We start from the raw sequence: 23,770 nt of genomic DNA, 5'->3' as shown, positions 1-23,770 counted from the left end.
TAAGTAGCTGATCGCGGGGGGTCCGACTGCTGGGATCCCCAAGATCTCCAGAACGGCACCCAGCAGTTCTATGGGAGCGCCGAAAAGATCCGAGTACAGCACTTGGGCATCACCAGCGCTCGCATAAAAATGCATTGAGCGCATTCCATCTACCAGTAAACTGCACATGCTCCTCACTGACAGCTTGGTTCCCATTACGGAGATCGCGGGGGTCCCAGCATTCAGACCCCCTGCGATCAGCTACTTATCCTATGGATATGGAATAAGTTAGTTTTTCTTTAAAAAATGAGTGTAAATCATTTTATGCTTGTACATTTGCCAGGTTGAAGACACCTTGAAAAAGGGTCAAGAAAAAGACAAGGATAATGCTGAGGACAAGCCCGATGTAAAAGAAGAAGATAATGCTATTGAAATGTCTGACGATTTTGATGGGAAGATGCATGATGGAGACCAAGAAAAGCAAGGTACATAAGTCTTATCTCATTATCTTAAGGTACATTCAGTAAGAAAGGGAAAATCTTATCTTTGTAAAGTGGAAGTCTGCTTAGACAAAATGTGGTCCTTCAATTATCCATGTCACCTGCATACCCAAATATTGTATACAGATCGTATGCTTAGGGCATCTTAGTACTTATTGGTACTGTTGCCTTTTTCTCTTGCATTTTATAAAGTACATGTATCTTGTAGTAGAACTGTAATATATGTACCGTATACTAGGGATGTCCCGAAACCGATACTAGTATCGGGGCCTATACCCGGTATTTGCATGTTATCAGGGACTCGTCTAATGTCCCCGATACCAAAGCAGATACCTGGTGGAGTGCTCCGCTGCTTCTCTGATCCGCATCATGCCGCAGCCCTGTTCTGCCGTTCCGATTACTGCTGCTGCTCCGTTCTGCCGTCTGCATCCTGTGGTCTTATGGAGGAGCATTTGACACCCACGTCACTCCACGTCCTCCCCTGCGCCCAGCGTAATGCTACGGAGGAAGCAGAGTGACGTGTGTCACATGCACCTCCATAAGACCACAGGATGCAGACGGCAGAACGGAGCAGCAGCAGTAAAGGGAGCGGCAGAACGGGACAGCGGAGCGGCGACAGGCAAGTAAGCAACTACAAGTGGGGTCCTTCTGGCTAAAAGGGGGGGGTCCTTCTGGCTAAAAGGGGGGTCCTGCTGACTAAAAGGGGGGTCCTGCGGTCTACAGGAGGGCTGATACAAATGTCTGCAGGGGGGCTGCTGTCTACAGGATGAACTGCTGTCTACAGGATGAACTGCTGTCTAATGTCTGCAACTATCTATACTACTTACAAGGGGATACTACCTACTATTAAAGACAATCTTACAGCAGAGTCACCTGCACTAACTTAAATTTATAGGTAGATAGTGCAGGTGACCCTGTTTCTACCGCTGCTCACCATGTGATCATCAGTCATCATTCTCGCCGCCAATACAAATTCCCTGTTCTGCCCAATGGAGAATAGAGAAATCTTGGCTTGTACTACAGCAGCCACCTCCATTGTACACAACAAGGAACCCACATATCAGCACGGTAAACAGCGCCAGAAACCGCGTCACACTGGTGTCAGATTCCCTTTAAAATATAAGTACTCATACTTGGTATCGACGAGTACTAGAATCGGTGCTCGTACTGGGTCTTAAAAAAATGGTATCGGGACATCCCTACCGTATACTATTGTGAGCTTTCCAAAAATTGGACTTTTGCTAAGACATACTCCAAAGAATAAAGTCTCTATGTAGTGAACATAGATTGAGTGTCTGATCAGTGGGCCCAACCACTTTGCCCCCTCACTGATCATTAGAACGTATCCCCTGTGGATGAATGCAGTTAGCGTACCACCACCCACAGAACTTTTTAATTGAGAGCTGTATCATAGAATGCAGAGAGAGCTGGCCAAATAATTTTATTAGAATAATTTGCCATTTTTCCCTGATTCATATTTTTGACAGAATTATTAGATTTTGGCTCCACCCCCTTGGCTGCAGGTAGAAGCTACAAAGCAGAGGGCTGCATGACTCCTTGTGTTTTGTAAGCAGCAAGCTCAGCTGACTCGCCAAACTACTCTAGTGCGTGGGGGAGACAGCTTAGTAAGATTCGGACAACCTCACACCTGAAAATCACAAGGAAGGAGAGTTATCATTCTTTTCAAATGTATGACTTTTATATGACAATTTTTTTTTTACTTTTGCCTACATGCAACCTATTTACCAGGAAACCCGCTTACAAAATCATTTTTTAAAGCAGAAAAGTTTTCTGTTATGTTAATAGTTCTTTATCTACCCTTTATTACCAGTAGTGTTGCTAGAGAGTGACGGGGAGGGGGGACGTACCGCATCTGGTGACACCCTGACTGGCCTCCATGGCACTAAATAGCTGCACTCCAACTATCCCGCAACAACCCATCCACCCTCCTCAGAAATTAAAAAATATTGAAAACCTACTATGCCGCACTATGAATATCCGTACTCTGGAGACTTTTTTGTTTAATTTTGAGCCGCATTTTGTGACGTTGGTGGGCGGAGTCTTGCGTTGCTACGCTGAGGCCGAAGTTTACATCAGGAAGGAAGACAGCGCAGCACCAACAGGATCATTAACAATAGTAAAGCCACAAAAAAAGGGCTTGTTACATTACCCACCCTAAAATATGCATGAAGCTTTATTAGTATGGAGGTTTTTTGTTTTTTTTGAAGGAAAAATTTTAGTGCCACATATCGGTTATTTACATTCACAATTATTTTGTGCCTTATTCTATTTTAACACAACATTCATTTTAAAATTTTGTGGGTATGCTAGCATGTACATGTCCGAAAATTTATACGGTGTGCAGTGTGTATTTTCAACCTTTAAAATTAATAGTTATTAGTTATATAATTATTATTTTCTATAATTAAGATTAACATTAATGTAGTAGCTTTGTTTCATGATGCAGAACAAGAACAGTTGTTAAAGTGGGTGATAATGTCCTTTTCTGCAGATGTATGCACTTTCTGTAAGCCAGGTTGTACCTGGAATGGACTTTTAAATGGAGATGCAACTTTTTTTTCTTCATAAATAGCGACTATTGCATTTGATAAATACATGACCACTGCAAAGTAAAAAAAATAAAAATGACTACGTGAGCAGATTTCAGAAATGTGCTTTGGAATAAGCAAAAATCAAAAAGTCGCAGCATGTATAGAAAAGTCACACGTGCAACTTTTTTACGCAAAAAAAAATCTACTGCGGAGCTTGATAAATCTCTTTCAAGGTGTTTAGGCCACAGGACTGACAGTGCTGTAGTCATATCAGGAAGCTGAAGGAGTGAATGCCACCAGTCTGCTGCTGGTGCTCATCATTACATGCCATATCCTTGGACCACTGAATATATGCACCCCTATTGTCTTGACTATCAAATCTGCAGCCACCATTACCTCACTGGAACATAACTGTGTGCGTATGTACTATTCAGGAGAAAGCCTAGGAAATTTTCTTCAGTGCAACATAGTGTGTATACTGGCTCTTCCTTTTGTTTTTAGTGCTCTGAGATGCTGAAGGGAGGGAGAGTGGGGTGGATGATTCAGAAAATACTGCTGGACATCTCGTAGTGTCAGCAAGATGTTTGGCTTTTGTGGTAGTTAGAGTACAGTTGTGAAATGCAGGTGCAGTTGGTATAATTACTGTGATAAAATAGGGACACTATTACCTTTTGGCACGAACAAAGGGGAAGTAATAATGGGGGTAGGAAGTGGGACTAAAATAAGGCAAGCTTTCCTTATGGATGCATAATGACTGTATTATCACTGTTAAGGGATTCAAAGGAAGCATTATTATTTTGTAGTGGACACAATGGGGGAATTTTTACTGTGTGAGGAATAACACTATTACTTTGTGGGAGACACCAATTGAAGTAGCAGTAGCATGGTCAGTCAGTGGTTAAGAACTTACCATGATGGTCGGGGTCAGATAGAAATAAAAAGGGTAAGGGAACAGCTCCAAACAGAGAAAATGTCACCTCTAGTCAGTGGATGTAGTTGCACGGTTTGTTGGTATTAAAGCTTGTACTCCTAATCCTTTAGCAGCTGCGGCAGAATTGATGGGTCAAAAAAAAAAAAATTTAGGGGGGCCCAAGAGCATACAGCCACACTTTACTGAAATCATAAAAGCTATTGGTATGTTCAGAATTTCCGTGGAAAGATGCCGCCACAGAATTATGCATGAATTCTGCAAGAATACTCTGTGCATGGAAAATAGTGCTTTTAATTCATTGCTTGAGTTAAATTGAGCTGAATTCCGTAAAAATATGGCTTATATTTTTGCAGAATGCGGAATTTTACCTGCGAAGCATCCACAGGGAAAATTCTGCAGTGTGAATGGGACTGCGGAATCCCACTGAAGTTAATAAGGCTATAGACACATGCAGAATTTCCATGTGGAAATTCTTGTGTGTGAACATAACCTAAGGAACAATTCTGATAAACATTATGTATTTTGTTTTTGTTAGTTTTCACTGTTCACCCCAGGGGAGAACCCGGAAATCCAGTGCAAACAGGGAGAACTGGGATAACAGAGAGATAGTTATCCTCTTATTCCTTAAATAAACAGGTACACATGATAAAATAAATAAAAGAACATGGACCAGCAAAAAGTGGTTTAGGTCAGTGCCTGCAGGAGGGGTTTAGTTGGTAAGGAGAAGATAAGCGAACACTCCTTTTCTTATTGTTGTCCTTCTGTTAGCAGTAGTTATATTCGTAGTCATATTGTTGGTGTCCCCGAATGACATGGATGAGAAAGTGGAGTTTTATTTTATTATGGTTATGTGTTACAGCCAAACAGCTTTGACTAAACAGAACAAAACATAAATAAATAAATCATTGATAGGACAGCTTTTATGGAAATATGTGTTTTCTAATAGAAGATGAAGATGACAAATCCACCAGTGAAGAAGAGGATCTTGATAAACAAATGGGAGATCTTGGTGATGCTGATGCAGACAAACTTGATGAACGTCTTTGGGGAGATGATGATGATAACGATGATGATGATGATAGCAACAGTGATAAAGCAGAAGAGACTGGACCTGGGATGGATATGGTAAGTACACAGTGAACGAGTGTTTATGTAATTACAAGGCTTAAAAGAATATTTTACATAATCAAAAGTTATCCCCTGTGTAATATGTATGGTGGGTAGGTATGGTGGCCAACCAGCTTTATCAGTGTGGGTCTGACTACTGAGATCCCCACCGATCAGATCATAAAAATGGAGGAAAACTGTCTCCCAAAAAATGGAACACACCGCACGTGTAATGAATGAATAAAGTGCTAAAAGTTTGCATGCTGCTTTTTTCATTCAGAGGACATTTGACCTCTGTTATCAGGATCACTGGTTGGACTCCCACAAGTTCTGTTATAGCATTTAAAGCGGTATCACCATCAAAAGTATAAGGGTTTTCTTATTTTTATGTCAATTTTTAATCACTGTTGTTCAACCTCCTAATAAAAGTTGTGTTTTATGTTTTAACTATGTTAAGATATTTGCTGTCAGTGGAGAACATCCTTACTTACATCCAGAGGCCGTAATCTCATACATAACTAGTCCTGCTCTTAGCTGAGAAGTGGAGGATACAGTTGTATTAAAGGGGTTGTCCACCATAAGGTTATCTGCCCCCCACAGCGCTGCTATGTATGAAAAGTATTTCTATCAGCAGCATCGGGCTGCTGGCACTATGTGCTCCTGATAGAAATACTTTTCATTCGTAGCGCTGCAGTGACATATGACAAATGCGCTGCGGGGCTATATATATATGCGCTGGCGGGGGGGTCATATGTTTGTTAATGCATTGGCGGGGGTCATATGTTTATTAATGTGCGGTGGGGGGCATATTATAAATGTACTGGGTGGGGGGGGGGGGCTAGATATATAGGCTATATGTCTGCCCCCGCCTGCAGCACTTTATATCTTGCCCCCCACAGTGCTTTTAATATACATATGGCCCCCGCTTCCACTCACAATGTTCATTTTAAAAAACCCGCAGAGAGCCCTGATTGGCTCCTCCGTACCGGCCATTCAGGGCTCCCCTTGGGGGGATATAAAAATTATTGTTAAAACACACGATACATTGCAGGGTTAAGGACAATGCCGCCTGCTCCCCTGCCTAATAACTTCGGATCACATCGGGTCTCAGAAGTGAAATCCGGTGCGATCAATCCCTCAGCCCCTGTACTACAACCCTCATCATGGAACAGACTCTGTTCCATGATGGGGGTAGTAGCCCAAACACTAATTTGTACATTTAAAATTGTCCTCTTCCGACCCCTATAACTTTTTAATTTTTTCGCATACAAGTTAGTATGAGGGCTCATTTTTTGAGCCGTGATCTGAAGTTTTAATCGGTACCATTTTTGTTTTGATCGGAATTTTATCGCTTTTTATTCCTTTTTTTATGGTATAAAAAGTGACCAAAAATACGCTATTTTGGACTTTGGAATTTTTTTGCGCGCACACTGTTGACCATGCGATTTAATTAACAATATATTTTTATAGTTCGGACATTTACGCACGCGGCGATACCCCATATGTTTACTTTTATTATGTTTATATATTTTTTATATGGTATTTGGGAAGGGGGGGTGATTTAAACTTTTAATAAGGAAGGGGTGTGTTTAAACTTTTTTTTTTTTTTTCCTTTTTTTTGGGGGGGACATTTTTTTTTTTTTTTTTTAGACTTTTAGGAGGAATCATTTGATTCCTCATACAGATTATTGTGGTTATATAAAACCACATTGATCTGTATGCTCTGTGTGCACTCGATTGATAAAGCCTTGCCCTTATCATTCTGAGTTCCGGAACCAACTCAGGACATGAGGTAAACCTCAGCAGTGGATCACCCCTCCCAACCCCCCCCCCCCAAATCGAGCTGTGTGTGTGGGGGGGGGGGGCAATCCACACCACTGGACCACCAGGGATGGAATAAAGGCACCTTTAGATGCCGCTGTTAGCGGCGATCGCCGTAACGTCGGCTCCCAGCTACAAGAATCAGCTGGGGGCCGGCCGGTATGCCGCGGGCTTGATTCGGGAGCCCGCGCCATACCACCTTAACGGCACATGGACGAGTATACACGTCCATGGTCGTTAAGGGGTTAAGTTCCATTCGATTTCAAAAGCTGTCTTTAATATAGTATGTCGTCACACTTTATGATGATGGTGTGTTATACTGTTATGTAATATTTTAAGGGTGACTCAGAGCTGGTTGCCAAGGATGACAACCAGAATGATGGAGACCAGGGTAAAGATAAGAAGCAGGACCCAAAAGATCAGACTGAAGGGGAACAAGGGGAAGAAAATCTCAAAGACAAAATTCATGAGCAAATCGATGAGGTAAGCTGAAACTGTTAACTCCTGGAATCCTTTTTACTTAAACCTCTGTCAGAGTTTACTTTAGATGCTTTTAAGCTGCTTGAACCTATTATATGAACTCATTACATACTGCCATAGTGTGATGACTTCACCTATTTACATTGAATTTACATTCAGATGTGGGATATGTTGTATACATTCTTAAGAGTCAGGAAATATTTAGGAACTGTACTAAATGCTTCACTAAAGGCATATTACATATTATAACAACCCTGTATGGTGAGAGAATCTTTCTCCTTTTTTTTTTTTTTTCAAATGTACCTTTTTTTAATGGTTTTTTTCTGGTCACATTTCAGCGTGAATATGATGAGAACGAGACTGACCCTTATCATGGTAAACAAGACACTAATGAAGAACCAGAAGCCCTTGAACTTCCTGATGATCTAAATCTAGAAGCTGATGAGGGTAAAGCGAGTGGAGATGAAAAAGATGAGGAAAGCGGAGAAGGTAAGGTTTGAATATGTGGCATGTGAATGTCAGACTTTCACAAACTTACCCACAAAGTGTTTGTTTAATCCGTAACACATTCTGCTCATTTTGTGGCTGCTGCTGTATAGTTATGAATGCTCAGGTGGCCATCAATAGTTCTCCTAGCCATTCCACTATGCTGGGTTGTTGGCATGATACAGCATATTTTCTTGTTGTTGAACCTTTATTGTACAGAAGCTAGTAGTACCAACTTCTGGTTATTCTTTTTCATATTTATTGATTGCTTACAGCTCATTTCTTGCTTGTATTATTGAGGCCATGTGAGGTCATGGGTATAGGCAACTGCCACTAGGAGGCAACACTAATCAAAGAAAAGGTGTTAGCTCCTCCTGCACAGGCTATACCCCTCTGGCAAACACTGAGCTGATCAGTTTTACCTTATTGTCCATAAGAGACAGAACTCCCTGATCTGCAGGTCTGCTGCATTGTTTAGTTTTGAGGATGAATTTATAGTTCTATGGTCTTGTATGCCCATTGGAGCTGTATTTCAGCACCTCCTAGTAGCCTGGGGAGCATTCACAGCTCCATGGTCTCCTATGACCTTTGGAGATGTTTTTAGTTTTCCCCACAGTGTTCAGTACCACATTTAGAGATCTGTTGTCTCTACCGCCATCGGAGCTGTACTTGCGCGCCCCTCGTGTCTGCACGACTGTCCGCAACTCCATGGTCTCCTATAGCATTTGCAGCTGTTCCTGGCGCCCACGAGTATTTTGTCCTCCTTCACTGTGTGGAGCCATGGTTATTTGACAATCACTTCACTTACCCCTTTCATTGCTTGCTTTCATGTACTAAAATGAAAGTGAAAATTACCATAGACTCTGCGCAAGGATGACCTGAACATTCGTGCATCATTCCATATTTTAGGCAGCTGTTCTAATTTGTCCTGAGGATTCTGTTGCATCCTCTTGTTGTTTACCAGCAGTGTTGTATAGACTGTTAGCGCCTTTTGTTGTCAGTCTGGTGTAGATTACCCTCTTTACTTCCTTACAGATAATATTTTTGTTAGGTAATACTGCATGATCTAGGTGGTTGTTAGCATTGTCCCCAAACTATTCATATGCGTATGCTAGGAAACTGGTCAGTGCTTTTTCTGCTTTCCTCTACCATCGGTCACCCATCCCATGAATACTGCTTCCAGAGTTGGAGGGCGGTTTGCCCCACTAGCATGTATGGAAACCAAATGGGTAACACTTCTACTACATGTTGTTCCTTTTATGCTAGCTACTTCAATAGCCACCTTACTCTCTCCCATAGACAGTAATTGTGTTATACAGTTCCCTGCTTCATCATTCATAGTACCTAATGTACTACTCCACAAGCCACATTACCCCTGAGTGAAGTTATTGTATTGTACAGTGGTACTCTCCTCCATTAAACAGAGTATCTCATATGCTACGCTAAATTACCCCTCTTTCTATCAGTGAAGTAATTGTATAATGGATAAGGGCCACTCTGTATAACATATTATTTCACCTTTTCCTAGGTGAAATAATTTTGTTATACAGAGGTTCCCTCCTCTATTAGGGGTACAACACAATGTGCTACTCCAATAGCCACATTGCCCCTTCCAAGGAAATATTAATTATACTTTGTACCTGATGATCCATCAATCACATTATCCCCTTTCCTGCCATATGTTGTACTGTACTTATTTTATTTTATTTTTTTAAATCTTATTAGCCTTATTACCTCCCTTCCAAAGGATGTAATTGTCCAGTTTGTTTCTCCATTTTCACCTCCTCTTCTATATTTGAAACCACAGCCGCATGTATACAGACCCTTTAAGTGGAGGGAAAACTGTATACATATCCTTCACCCATGTGGAAATTGTGATAATAGCCAAATAAAGACTGTGATAATATGGCCAAAAATAGACTCCTATAACTGGATACACACTAAAGAAATGGAGCTACTCAAACAATTCATGAAAAGTATATATAATCTTTATTGAAGAAAAAAATCAACATACATTAAAAATACATGTAAAAAGAAGGAAATGGACATCAGCAAATGGGCTGCATCACCAGGACAAAATATTAAATGTAGTAAGCTGACAAGTGCAGGATAATACTTGATACTATATACTGACAGAAGGAAGTTACATATAGGTAGATTGTACAAATACCAATGGCTATTGGCAAGCTCAATATGGAGCTATACAAAGTGCAAGTGCATCAGTCATAAATACCATAATCCATATCAAATATGTGTAGCAAAAATACCAACCAAACTACAGTAATGAAGTACCAAAAGTCCCGGAATGCCGCCACCCCATGGTATCCAGATTCTGTTTTTTTCTCATCAATGTCTGACTTTCCCAGGGTGGGTATTCTCTACTGAGCTAGATTGCGCACCATTCTTCTCTCTTTGGGTACGTTCACACGTATGCAGATTTGATGCACAGGATTTTCTGCTGCAGATTTCAATGTTAACTAAATGACTGAGCACAACTTCTAGTCTGCAGTTACCGCAGAATCCTGTGTGTGTGAACTACCCATTATGGGCTTTTTTGTTCTCAATTTTGGCCTGACAAGTGTCTTGTTCTAGGTTTCCCATTTCCCTTCAGTGCTGCTTCTGTGCTGCACTGTTGTGGTGTGTGTTTTTTTTTTTTTTGTGGCAGCAGCCTATACTCTTTGTCACCTTCCCCAACAGTGAACTACTTGGTGAGAAAAAGATTTTACAAGTGAGTACTACAACAATCGTATTTTCTTTTCACTCACATGGTTACTAGATATTAGGTGTCAGCATTTTAAAGGCAAGTGTGCTTGCCAAGCTACTCTACCCTGCCTTTATGGATAGTATGATCAGTACTGTTAGTATGCATATTAGTTACAGGCATCTGGATATTGTTTGTGCACTGGAAAGTAGATGTGCATTGCATGCACGATTCTGTCCTTTCTGGAATGACATGTAGAAAGCTTCTAGCAGCATAATGGAAGTAGGATTCCCTTGGGATCTAGTGGTCAATGTCCACTTTAGGAAAAACTAATTGTAAATACTTGTTACTTCTTACAAGTATCGGCTTGCAAATTTATTGATAGATCTGTTTGTTCCAGAACAAATTCCTTTTGACATAGAAGAGAAGCCAGAAGATGTAAAGGAGGAAAGCAAAGGGCAGGAAGAGAATGATGAGGAAAAACAAGATGCAGAGGCTCAGGAAATGAATGAACCAGACAAAGCAGAAAATGACAATGACCAGCAAAAGGAAGAAACAGGGCCAAAAGAAGAAGAAGAGTCTGCACACGAGGAGGCTGGGGAGAATACAACAGAGCCTGTAAAAGAGGAGGAGCAGGAAAAACAGGAACCAGAAAAAGAGGAGGAAAATGTATTGCCAGCAGACAGTGGGCTCCTGCCACAGGTAAAACGTCAGATCTCTTTGGGATGCGTTAGTAGTGTCATACATTAAAGTATATCAAACAAAACATGTCCTATGTTTCTGCTGATGTTGTAGGTGTTTAAGACAGAATTTATCACATGCTCACTGAAAAGTATAGATTGATATTTTATAGTCACTTTCATTCTGTGAGGATATTGATTAATGAAAGTTCTTATGAGACTGATGTATTAGCAATGCAATTTCTTTGGCAACATCCCCATATAGGGGTTTTGAGAGCCAAATCTCAGATCCGTAGACCCTATAAAGATTTTTTTAAATATATTGCAGCATTATTAAAAATTGGGATGTGATCATGTAAACAGTCAGTACACATTATGCATAATCTGCAGAGCACAGTATCCGGTGTGTTCAAAATTTCTCATCTTAAAGGACACCTGTATGGTAATATAAAATGAATATATTATCCTGACCTCCATATGTTGTCTGTCAGAATGATGAAGACGAAAAAATTGGTGAAGATGAAGAAGTCCCTGACTCTGCTCAGAGAATGGAACATGAGGCATGTGGGCAAACTGCAGAGGACAACTTACAGAGTGACAGTGCCGCTGAACTGGCTGGAGCAGCTTCAGAAAAGGAAGATGCCAAAGAGGTGACTTGCCAGATATGTTCACTCAAATTCTGCTGAAATTTATTTGTTCAAAATTATAAGTTCTACCTGTGGTGAATGTGATAATTTACTGAGAAGATTCTCGTGTACCAAAATTCATCTCCTAAATACTTTATCTAGGATCATGGTGCAGGATCTGCTGATGCAAGTCAGTCTGAAGGGCATGATTCAAAACTGATGGCACGTATGGCCCTAGAAAAACTCACTGCTCGTCCTACACAGGTAAATGGTTTTAGGGTTAAGTAACTAACAATTATTGATGTTGAAATATGTATATTTTAGCACCTAGTTCATGTACAGCTTTTTAATTCAACAGGTTATCAGTCCACTGCCATTCAAAGAGAGAAATATGGCACTCTCCAATTTCTTAGTGCACAAGTAGGTTCCCAAACCATTTTGTCCAAATAGAAGAAGAAAACTTGGCACTCAAGGTAGATGACTGATGCAGGTCACTTAACTGTTTATACGACACAATCAATAGTGACTGCAGCATTCAAACTGTTCTGTGCCGTATCCCTGGTGTCTACTGGCACAATAACATGCATAAATTAAAATCCCTGACACTGCATAGAAAATTGGGGCTAATAGCAATGGCAGTGAACTAGGCAAGGTAGATGCAAAATAGGTGTATTTTTATTAGCAATATTATATTTACAAGCTGATGTTTCGGTCCTATACTCGAGCCTTCCTCAGAGCTAGATTGCTGCGGAGGAGGGATGAATAGAAGAATGGCTTGTAGCTGGGAATCTGGTGCTGTGAAGCGTGGTCTGTGATCGCTGAATAGTGTGCCCACTATTCAGCACAGACCGCATTTCACAACACCAGACTGTATACTATATTTTTTAAAATTACCCCCATAATAGATGAAAAAATAAAAGGTATGGCTTTTTAACCCCTTAAGGACTCAGCCCATTTTGGTCTTGAGAACACAGAAAATGTTTATTTTTCTGTAGCTAAGTGCCATTAAAACGATACCCAGTTTATATATTTTTACTAGTATTGTACTTCTTTAATACAAAGTCAAACTTTATTGAACATAATCAGTATATTTAAAATTGTCCTTCTTATCCCTGTAACTTTATTTTTTCGTATACAGGGATGTATGAGGGCTAATTTTTTCGTGCTGTGATCTGAAGCTTTTATTGGTACCATTCTTTTTTTCATGGTTCGTTTTGATTGCTTTTTCTTTTTTATTCTGATAAAGTCCAAAAATATAGATTTTTGATCATATGTTTTGTTTTTTTCATTCCGTTTACGTACGGGATCATAAACATAATAATTTAATGGATCAGACATTTCCACATGCAGCGATACAATCTGTTGAGTTATTTTTACTTTTTCTCTGGCTGCCATAATGGCTCATCTGATCCCCGCAGCCTTGGCAAGCACCTCAGATGCCAGGATCAATATTTATCTGAGGGGTTGGTAGCGGACAGCAGTGCAATCGCTGATATCAGCCATTACAGGCCAGCCCCTGGCTGCTTGATAGCAGTTGGTCCCCTCGGGCTATGATGCGAGCGTAGCTCCTGCTTCATAGCCGCGGCAAAACGGTAAATGCGCTAAGTCCCAGACGCCCAGGACATACCTGTACACTCTGCATCCTCAAGGGTTTAAAAGCAGAGGTGGAAAAAATGTAAATACAAAATCCATCCTTAATGGGATAAAGGTTTATGGGAGATTTATGGGGGGGTAGTAACTTAAGTCATTTCATTTGAGCTAATAATGACTGATATGGCATTTTATTGTACTCCATGAATGCAGGAAATAATCTGTGAAATAAAACTGCATTTTTTACCTGTAATAAAACTTAGTCTATGAGGCAGTTATGAACAAAGCTGCATATTCTTGATCCCAAAGTATTATGACCCCAAAAGGAGCACATGGTGAGGGTGTGCTGCCACATTAAGGGTCTATTCACACGTACAGTATTCTGCACAGATTTGATGTGCAGGATTTTCTGCTGCAGATTTCAGTGTAAACTGAATGACTGAACACAGCTTGAAATCCAGCACATCAAATCTGCGCAGAATACTGTACGTGTGAATTGTCCCTAAAAAGGACTGCAAATGTACAAAGTTTACTAAAGAACTCCTAATACTGTGAAGTGGCTGCTTACAGAGGAGAAGTTACATTGTATTAAGTATGTTTGTTCTTGGCCTGTATGTACCTGATATACATTGTTTATTAGAGTATCAAGCGTAAACCTGGGCAGTCGAATGATGATCGCACTTTGGGGGATTACACTGAACAAGTCCAAAAAAGGCTCAAGACCATGGAATCCAGCAGTGAAATGGAAGAAAGCGACAAGCAAACTAAACACCAAGCACAAGAAGCTGATGCATATGAACACATCAAGGAAGGAGCTGAGTCTTACGATGCTCAAACATATGGTATATACCAGCCATTAGCAATTGAGTAATGTCAATCATTGACCAATTTATTTTATGTGATCTGATGCTATGTATTAAAGGGAACCTGACTGCAGGATCACCCTTATACACAGGTGAACCTGATGAAAAAAATGTTTTTTACCTTATTAAAATTGGTCCAGCCATTCCACACTGATCCTTAGCAAATTTGGTTATATGCCCAAAGGAGGCAGTCTGCTGCTTTGTTAGCAATCCTTTCTCTGTCCCCTGTGTCACGAGATCCCCCTCCCCATCTTGAATATTCATCTGGCTTCTCACTCTCATCTGCATGCCATGAGTCATTGCCCACGTGACTGCTCTGCTTGGGATGCAGAGGAAGAATTTGCTAGCAAACCAGCAGTCTGCCTCCATTGCCCACATAACCAAATTTGCATATTAGCAAAATTAAGGCTTAGGCTGCTTTCACAGTATAAAAATTCATCCGTTAAAAACGTCCGTTAGAAAAGCCATGTTGAACGGCCATTAAACAATCCCATTAAAGTCTATGGTATTTTTTCATTATCTGTTAGGAACCGTTATAGCCCGTCATGAATAACGTCCGTTAGTTGTGACGGAAGAAATAACGGCACATGCACTAATTTTTCTTACATCACAAACGAGTAAATTAACGGCCGTTATTTTTAATATTGAAGTCTATGGCTGACGGATGAGCCTTTATGTCATCAGTTTGCACCCGGTTTAGTATATCAGTTATTACTTCTGAGCATGCTCAGAAGAGGTGACATCAGCAGACTCCTGCAGTGCTGCGGGACTACTACTACTCCCATCATGGAACAGCACTATGCGCTGCTAATAGAAATACTTTTCATTCATAGCGCTGCAGGGGTATATGTATATAGATGTGCTGGGGGGCAAACATATAGTGTTATCTGCCCCCCACAGTGCTTCTATATACATATGCCGCTGCAGCGCTATATATGAAAAGTATTTCTATCAGCAGCATCGGGTGCAATCAATCCCTCAGCCCCTGTACTACAACCCCATCATGGAACAGACACTGTTCCATGATGGGGGTAGTAGTACAAACACTAATGTAGCCTCCGCAGCTGTCTGCAGACTCCTGCAACCAGGGAATTACTACTCCCATCATGGAAACAAGTCTGTTCCATGATGGGAGTAGTAGTAGTCCTGGCTGTGGGAGTCTGTAGGCAGAGGTGTTACGGCCATACATGAGGGATGTTATAACTGGTCTTTACGGATGAATATTTATTCAGCTGTTATAACCCGTTATTTCATCCGTTATTATACATCTGTTTTTACACAGAAAACTGACGTTTAATAACTGAATGCTCGTAGCCTTACCGTGGAACGGCTGGACCTTTTTTTTAATTAGGTAAACAGCGTTTTAATCAGGATCAATACTAGTAACCTGTCTATTCAGTTAAGTGCAGGTAACTTCAGATTTTTTTTTTTTCCCCATTTTTTACTTTATATCATAATACGATAGACAAATCAACATGAATCTGGTATCAGCTTCTTGTTGTTCTCTTAGATTTACTGATTTAACCTTACTCTAATGGAGTGCATACTCATTTCAGCCTAAAATTATTGTATCCAGTAGCCATTAATCATTCTTTTATGTCTGGCAATTTAATGTCCATGTTCAGTGGCATGCTTAAATAGTTGCTCTCTTTATGACGGAGGTCATACTTAATGATTACTCTTTGTGGGCAGTATGGGCTAATGTATAAAATTCAGACATGTTACATTACTCAGTATATACAAAAATGTTAGGTGTTTTATATAAGTGAATTTCAGTTAGCCTTTTTTGCCTTCAAAGTTGTGTTTTTTATGCATAGTCTCTCATCTTTTCTTTTTTTTTTTTTTCTTTTTCTTTGCAGATACAGCTAGTAAAGAGCAAGAGAAATCCATACAACCCCAAAAGGAGGAACAAAATGACAGTGCTGCACATGAGGATGTGGAAATGGAGACACAGGAAGAGGAGTGCCTGGAATCAATCAGTGTTGAACAGCTAAGGCCAGAGGAACCAAAGTCAAGAGAGTCTATGGCACAAGGTGAATCATCACCAGATCTAAAGATGTGCATCATCCAATAAAAAGCTGTTTACTATTTGCTGTGCTTTGGCATCTATAGTTGTGTGACCTTTATATCATATTTGCGACGACCATTGAAAGAACTTAAATATAACAAGTATAACTTGTTTCAAATACAGGGCCCATGGAATCTGATCTAGAGGTGCCAGGTGTAACCACTGAGGATGAGGTACAAATTAGAGATTCTGAACCCACAAATGCAGACTTGGAGAAACCTGAAAGAAACAGAGATTCAACCATACATACTGTCTGGGATCTTTTAAGAGTGGAACCTGTACAGGTAAAACTACAAACCGCACATTCACTACCATATATCTTGTGTTCACAAATTACACCCTGACCAACTCAGACAAATTTATTCAGGTCTGTGGCAGGTTTGTCCAGCTGCAAGATTGTCATGTGTGTGACTATTATGACTTAGCCATCTTAAGGTTGTTGCATGGAATTCTATCTGGTACTGTAATCTGTTCATTTGTCTTGATTATAACCTTTGTAATTGTTTGTAAGTATATTGGCTTTGGTTTTAAATGTTTTTCTCTTTGTATGTCATTTGTAAAAGCTTGCAGATGAACAGTATGTTATACTTTATGTATTCTGTATTCCTAGCAGTCTCCTCAAAATCTTGACGATCTTAGAAAAGAACTTGAAAAGCAACTTGAAGCATGGTATACACATGGTGATGTTGAAGAGGTAAGCATTTTAACCATAGCTTTTACTCTGTATATCTTGATTTAAAGGGGTACTCCGGTGAAAACCTTTTTTCTTTTAAATCAACTGGTGGCAAAAACATATTTGTTAATTACTTCTATTAAAAAATCTTAATCCTTCCAGTACTTATAATCTGCTGAATACTACAGAGGAAATTCCTTTCTTTTTGGAACACTGATGACATCACGAGCACAGTGCTCTGTGCTGACATCTCTGTCCATTTTAGCAACCGTGCATAGCAGATGTATTCTAAGGGCAGCATGGTGGCTCAGTGGTTAGCACTGCTGCCTTGCAGTGCTGGGGCCTTGGGTTCAAATCCCATTAAGGACAACAATAAGTAAATAAATAGTTATTATTATTATAATAATGTCAGCAGAGTGCACTGTGCTCGTGATGTCATCAGAGAGCATTCCAAAAAGAAAAGAATTTCCTCTGTAGTATTCAACAGCTAATAAGTACAGAAAGGATTAAGATTTTTTAATAGAAGTAATTTACAAATATGTGTAACTTTCTGGCACCAGTTGATTTAAAAGAAAAAAGGTTTTCACCGGAGTACCCCTTTAAGTCCTTCATCTTTGTAAAGTCACCACTTAATTTCAAGTTAAATGGGTATTCCAGGAATTTTTACTTCAGCCTTTGAGCCCATGATGCCAAGTTATAATACTGTGTAATCTGCTTCTATTACCTCCATCAGCCCCTTTTTTCCCTTTTCGTGCATGAAGTCCACTCAGAAGTGCTGTAGTGCAAGTATTTATTTTACTCTTGTCTCTGACCTTTCTTAGCATTTAACCCCCTTCCCGACCCATGACATACATGTACGTCATGGTCGAGAAGGTTTTCATACATGTACGTCATGTGCATACTGGCCGCCGCTGACAATACAGCGCCACGCCCGGTAAAATGGTGGCTATCACTGATAGCCAGCCATCTTGTGTCGGGACCCAGGAAGGTTTAGTCTCCCCACCGCGATCGCTGCCATCAGCTAGTCAAATCTGACTAGCCAATGACAGCGAAACATCCTGTTACCCTGCCCGGTAACAGGGATCATCGGTGGTGTTTGGCACTGTAAAACACAGCACCAATCACCACCGATATTTAGATTAGGCAGCTCCTTGTTGCTTTGGCTGCGATTGGATTATTATATATATATATATATATATATATATATATATATATATACGCAATATATACAGAGTTCTGCTGGCACTACCAGTGTCTAGAAGAGGTGGGGGCTCCTATTTTTCTAGTGGAGGTGGGTATGTGACTACTAGAGATGAGCGAACTTACAGTAAATTCGATTCGTCACGAACTTCTCGGCTCGGCAGTTGATGACTTTTCCTGCATAAATTAGTTCAGCTTTCAGGTGCTCCGGTGGGCTGGAAAAGGTGGATACAGTCCTAGGAGACTCATTCCTACGAATGAATCCACCTTTTCCAGCCCACCGGAGCACCTGAAGGCTGAACTAATTTACGCAGGATAAGTCATCAACTGCCGAGCCGAGAAGTTCGTGACTAATCGAATTTACTGTAAGTTCGCTCATCTCTAGTGACTACTGTAGAGTGGAATGTCGGACAATGGTGGTGCTCAGCTCCGATATGAAACAGTTCATTCAAATCCACAGTCCAAAGAAAGAGAATGGAGCGGTCACTCACCAAAACTTCAGGCTTTATTCACACATGTAGGGTACAAGCAGGTGCGCATAACAAACAACGACGACCGTTTCACACTTGCGTGCCTCTTCTGGTTGACACACTACTCACTCACAAGGCTCATCTTTTTATACATATACAACTAATTACGTCATCTAATCAGCGGCGCTGAGTGATGACATATCACTCTACTGCGCCTGCTCTGACTTACCTGTTCACAGGTGCGGCCCTGATTCCCACCGGAAGCGAGGCTGAGCGGAGGAGTGCGCCGGCGCACAGCAGCAAGCTGAATCGCACCGGAACTCCTCACGTCCGCACACGTGATCGGGGAGGCACATGACCACGCATGTAAACAAAACCTCCATCTCCACGCGAGTGTGGTTCCCCGGCGCCTGCGCAGATCGCCGGGGCCAGCGGAATCGTTCGTCCCTGGCAATCTGCCCATGTAGTGTGGGATCTGTGTCCCTGGTGTATGGGCAGATAGCTGGGGACGAACTATTCTGCCGACCCCGGCGATCTGCGCAGGCGCAGATTTTTTTTTTTTCCGGGGACTATTGTATTGTATTGTTTTGTATGTCTTTTATTATGAAAAACTGTTCAATAAAAATGTTCTGATTTAAAAAAAAAAAAAAAAAGGCAGGGTGTTGGGGTAGTGGACATCTAGATTAGGCAGTAGGAGTTGGTGTCCGTTTTTTTTTGTTAAAAAAAAATATATATATATATATATATATATGTGTTGAGCTTAGGTTCCTGGAATAGGCAGGGCTTTAGGGACGTTTAGGTAACGTGAATAAAACAAATATTTTACCTGTGACCCTCCACATGTGTTAAATCACTACATGCACCTCTACCGGACATATCCCCCACACGTGTGAAAGCATTACATACACCCCACCCCAAATTAGAAACACAAATATGTCCCAACCAACCCGCTCATCGCAAAGGGTGTTCACTGTAGAAGAGGCTTATGACATTCTTGCCTCTGATACGGAGATGGCCAGTGATGCATAAGAGGAATACGCCCCATTCCTCTTGCCTTCCTCCTCCTCATCCTCCTCTAGTAGTGATGAGTAACTGCGACAAAGGCGTCGCAGGACACTGCCTGAGCCAGCACCCGAAACAAGTGACCCTGTGTGGACCCCAGTCCCAGTAAATTGAGGCCCAGATTCCTGAGTTCGTGGCCAGCTCAGGAATCCAGTTCAATACAGATGACCTTACTGAAATTGATTGTTAAAAAAAAAAATTTAAAATTCTAATGAATTGGTCAACATAATTGTACAAAAGACCAATTTATATGCCCAACAATTTTTGGCCCAGAACCCCACTTGATCATATTCAAACTGGACCCCTGTCACTTCTGATGAAATGATATTTTGGGGCCTTGTTCTCCACGTGGGCATAGAGAAAAATCTGGAGACTAGGCAGTTTTGGAGTGCGGACATCCTGTACCATACCCCACTGTACAGCAACACCATGCTCCCCAATTCTCAAATTCCTCCATTACAATGATAATACCCAATGCCCACCCCAAATAACCCCTCTTTTGATCTCCTCTATAAACTTCGGCCAATAATTGACCATTTCAGTGCAAAGTTTTCAGAGGCATATGTCCCAGAAAGACATTTGTGTGGATGAATCCCTAGTCGTCTTTAAAGGCCGGCTTGAATTCCGTCAGTACCTGCCCAATAAGAGGGCCAGGTACGGAATTAAATTGTACAAGCTGTGCGAAAGCATCTCGGGGTACACTCATAAATTTAGCGTGTGCAAAGGGAAAGACTGCATTATTGGGCCCCTGAATGCCCCCCCCCCCCTTCTCTTGGAGTAAGTGAGAACATTCTCTGGGACATGGTGCACCCACTTTTTAGACAAAGGGTATCACCTTTACATGGACAATTTTTAATCAAGCCTACCTCTCTTTCAGTGCCTTGTTGCCAGAGTTACTGTCCTCTGGCACTGTTCGCAAGAACCAAAAAGGCCTCCCAAAACACATATTGCGCAACCACTGCCAAGAGGCAAGAACTTTGCAGCAATAACCTCTTGCTGCTAAAATATAAAGACAAAAGAGATGGCCTTATATTGACATCCATCCATGGCAGCGGCTCCACCACTGTCCCTGTACGAGGCACAAGTTCCACAGTCTCTAAGCCAGATCGCATTCTGGATTATAACAAATAAATGGGAGGGGTGGACTTATCCGATCAAGTCCTCAAACCGTACAGTGGTGGGCAGGGCCGGTGTTAGGGTGGGGCAAACCAGGCAGTTGCCTAGGGCCCCCATCCCCCAGGGGGCCCCCGGCCGGCTGCTCAGTAAGGGGGGGTGGGGGGGGCAACTGTTTTAAAGTGGCCGCAGCATTGGCTGCTTGCTAAAGATTAGCAGCCCGGCCGTGGCCACTTTAGGCAGTGACCAGCTCCAGGCCCCATTCCCGCAGGGGGCCCCCGTCACATTTGGGACATCCCTGTGTCCCGAAAAATCTTTTCAGGACACAAGGATGCCCCGTTTACCTCATAGCGGCCCCGCGTTAACTTTAAAAACGCAGGGGCCGCTGGGAGGAAGCGCACGCTGGGACATCACTGATGTCCTGTGCGTGCGCCCATAGCAACAGTACAGCGGAGCAGTGAGGAGGACGCGCGGGTATGGTAAGTGACCTGCGGTCATCTTCAGTGTTCCGACCGCCGCTCCCGGGATCTACTGCTACAGTAAACAGGCATACAGCCTCCAGCCATACACTATATATGGCTGGAGGCTGTATGTCTGTGGAGGAACATACTGCACCTAATGTGGGGGAACATACTGCACCTAATGTGGGGGAACTACTGTATAATGCACCTAATGTGGGGGAACTACTGTATAATGCACCTAATGTGGGGGAACTACTGTATACAGCACCTAATGTGGGGAACTACTGTATACTGCACCTAATGTGGGGAACTACTGTATACTGCACCTAATGTGGGGAACTACTGTATACTGCACCTAATGTGGGGGACTACGTTATACTGCACCTAATGGTGGGGGAACTACTGTATACTGCACCTAATGGTGGGGGAACTACTGTATACTGCACCTAATGGTGGGGGAACTACTGTATACTGCACCTAATGGTGGGGGAACTACTGTATACTGCACCTAATGGTGGGGGAACTACTGTATACTGCACCTAATGTGGGGGGGACTACTGTATACAGCACCTAATGGGGGGGGGGACTACTGTATACTGCACCTAATGGGGGGGGGACTACTGTATACTGCACCTAATGGGGGGGGGTACTACTGTATACTGCACCTAATGGGGGGGGGGGGTACTACTGTATACTGCACCTAATGGGGGGGGGGTACTACTGTATACTGCACCTAATGGGGGGGGCCTACTGTATGCTGCACCTAATGTGGGAGGACTACTGTATGCTGCCCCTAATGTGGGGTGTCTATACTGCCCCTAATGTGGGGGGTCTATACTGCCCCTAATGTGGGTGAACTATACTGCCCCTAATGTTGGGGGACTACTGTATACTGCACCTAATGTGGGGAACTACTGTATACTGCTCCTAATGTGGTGGCACTATACTGCACCTAATGTTGGGAGCTATACTGCACCTAATGTGGGGGAGCTATACTCTTTACCTAATGTGAGGGGAACTATACTGTCTACCTAATGTTGGGGGACTATACAAAAATATAAAATTGTACTATTCTGATCCCTATAACTCTTATTTTTGTGTATATGGGGATGTATGAGGGTAATTTTTTGCGCTGTTGTTTGTAGTTTTTATCGGTACCATTTTTGTTTTGATGGGACTTTTCAATTGCTTTTTAGATATTTTCAAGTCTGGTTAGTGCACTACTACGACTTTTGGGGCCCCACTTTTGATTTTGCCCAGGGCCACACTAAGCCTAATTAAGGCCCTCATTTGTGGACAACCATAGGAGGAGCGCCCCAGTACCTCATCAGCGGGGTACAACCGTATTGTACCTGGCCAACATTTTCCCAATGTTATCCCCTCTAGAGGAAAAAAGGGAAGGACCCAAAAGAGATGTAGAGTCTGCTACAAAGCATCAGAAAGGACACCACTTTCCACTGTGAAATTTGCCCCGATAACCCTGGCCTGTGCATAAAAGATTGTTTCAAAGAGTTCCACAAATCCCTAAATTAAACATACCGTATATACTCGAGTATAAGCCGAGTTTTTCAGCACGATTTTTCGTGCTGAAAACACCCCCCTCGGCTAATACTCGAGTGAACTCTCCGCCCTCAGTGGTCTTCAACCTGCGGACCTCCAGAGGTTTCAAAACTACAACTCTCAGCAAGCCCGGGCAGCCATCGGCTGTCCGGGCTTGCTGGGAGTTGTAGTTTTGAAACCTCTGGAGATCCGCAGGTTGAAGACCACTGCGGCCTTCGACATCATCCAGCCCCCCTCTCACCCCCTTTAGTTCTGTACTCACCTCCGCTCGGCGCTGGTCCGGTGCTGCAGGACTGTCCGGTGGAGAGGTAGTCCGGTGGGATAGTGGTTCCGGGCTGCCATCTTCACCGGGGAGGCCTCTTGTCCGCGCTTCGGGCCCAGCCCCGGAATCGTCACGTTGCCTTGACGACGACTCAGAGGTACGTTCATTACCAACGTCCCTCTGCGTCATCGTCAAGGCAACGCCTCTATTCTGGGCCCGAAGCGCGGGGAAGAGGCGCCCCCCCCCCCGGTGAAGATGGCAGCCCGGAACCACTATCCCACCGGACGACCTCCCCACCGGACAGTCCTGCAGCATCGGACCAGCGCCGAGCGGAGGTGAGTACAGAACTAAAGGGGGTGAGAGGGGACTGGATGATGTCGAAGGCCGCAGTGGTCTTCAACCTGCGGACCTCCAGAGGTTTCAAAACTACAACTCCCAGCAAGCTTGATTCCAGTCAGAGGATAAGTAGTGTGGGGGAAGTAGAGTAACAACGTTTTGGCTGCTATTAATCCTGCGTTCCTAGTAAAAGTGAGCCAACTTGTGGTAAATGTGCGCTTTGTGCATAAAAATGAAAAATTTTATTTT

General features: G+C 42.4%; 1 protein-coding gene across 1 annotated transcript in view; it reads left to right on the top strand.

Moving 5' to 3' along the window:
• MDN1 (midasin AAA ATPase 1) overlaps nt 1-23,770 on the top strand; it is a gene marked incomplete in the record, with an annotated part of 346,772 nt that overhangs the window by 314,186 nt on the left and 8,816 nt on the right. The window contains 11 exon segments of the mRNA XM_056566109.1: nt 323-464; nt 4,909-5,087; nt 7,230-7,373; nt 7,709-7,859; nt 10,958-11,259; nt 11,729-11,887; nt 12,026-12,127; nt 14,094-14,295; nt 16,176-16,349; nt 16,508-16,668; nt 16,995-17,078. Of these exon segments, the coding sequence (XP_056422084.1) occupies nt 323-464; nt 4,909-5,087; nt 7,230-7,373; nt 7,709-7,859; nt 10,958-11,259; nt 11,729-11,887; nt 12,026-12,127; nt 14,094-14,295; nt 16,176-16,349; nt 16,508-16,668; nt 16,995-17,078 (1,800 nt within the window).

This window comes from Hyla sarda, chromosome 3 (assembly GCF_029499605.1).
Source record: "Hyla sarda isolate aHylSar1 chromosome 3, aHylSar1.hap1, whole genome shotgun sequence".
Classification (NCBI taxonomy): Eukaryota; Metazoa; Chordata; class Amphibia; order Anura; family Hylidae; genus Hyla; species Hyla sarda.
Note: the sequence above shows the minus strand (reverse complement) of the source record. Positions and strands in the feature narration are given on the sequence as shown.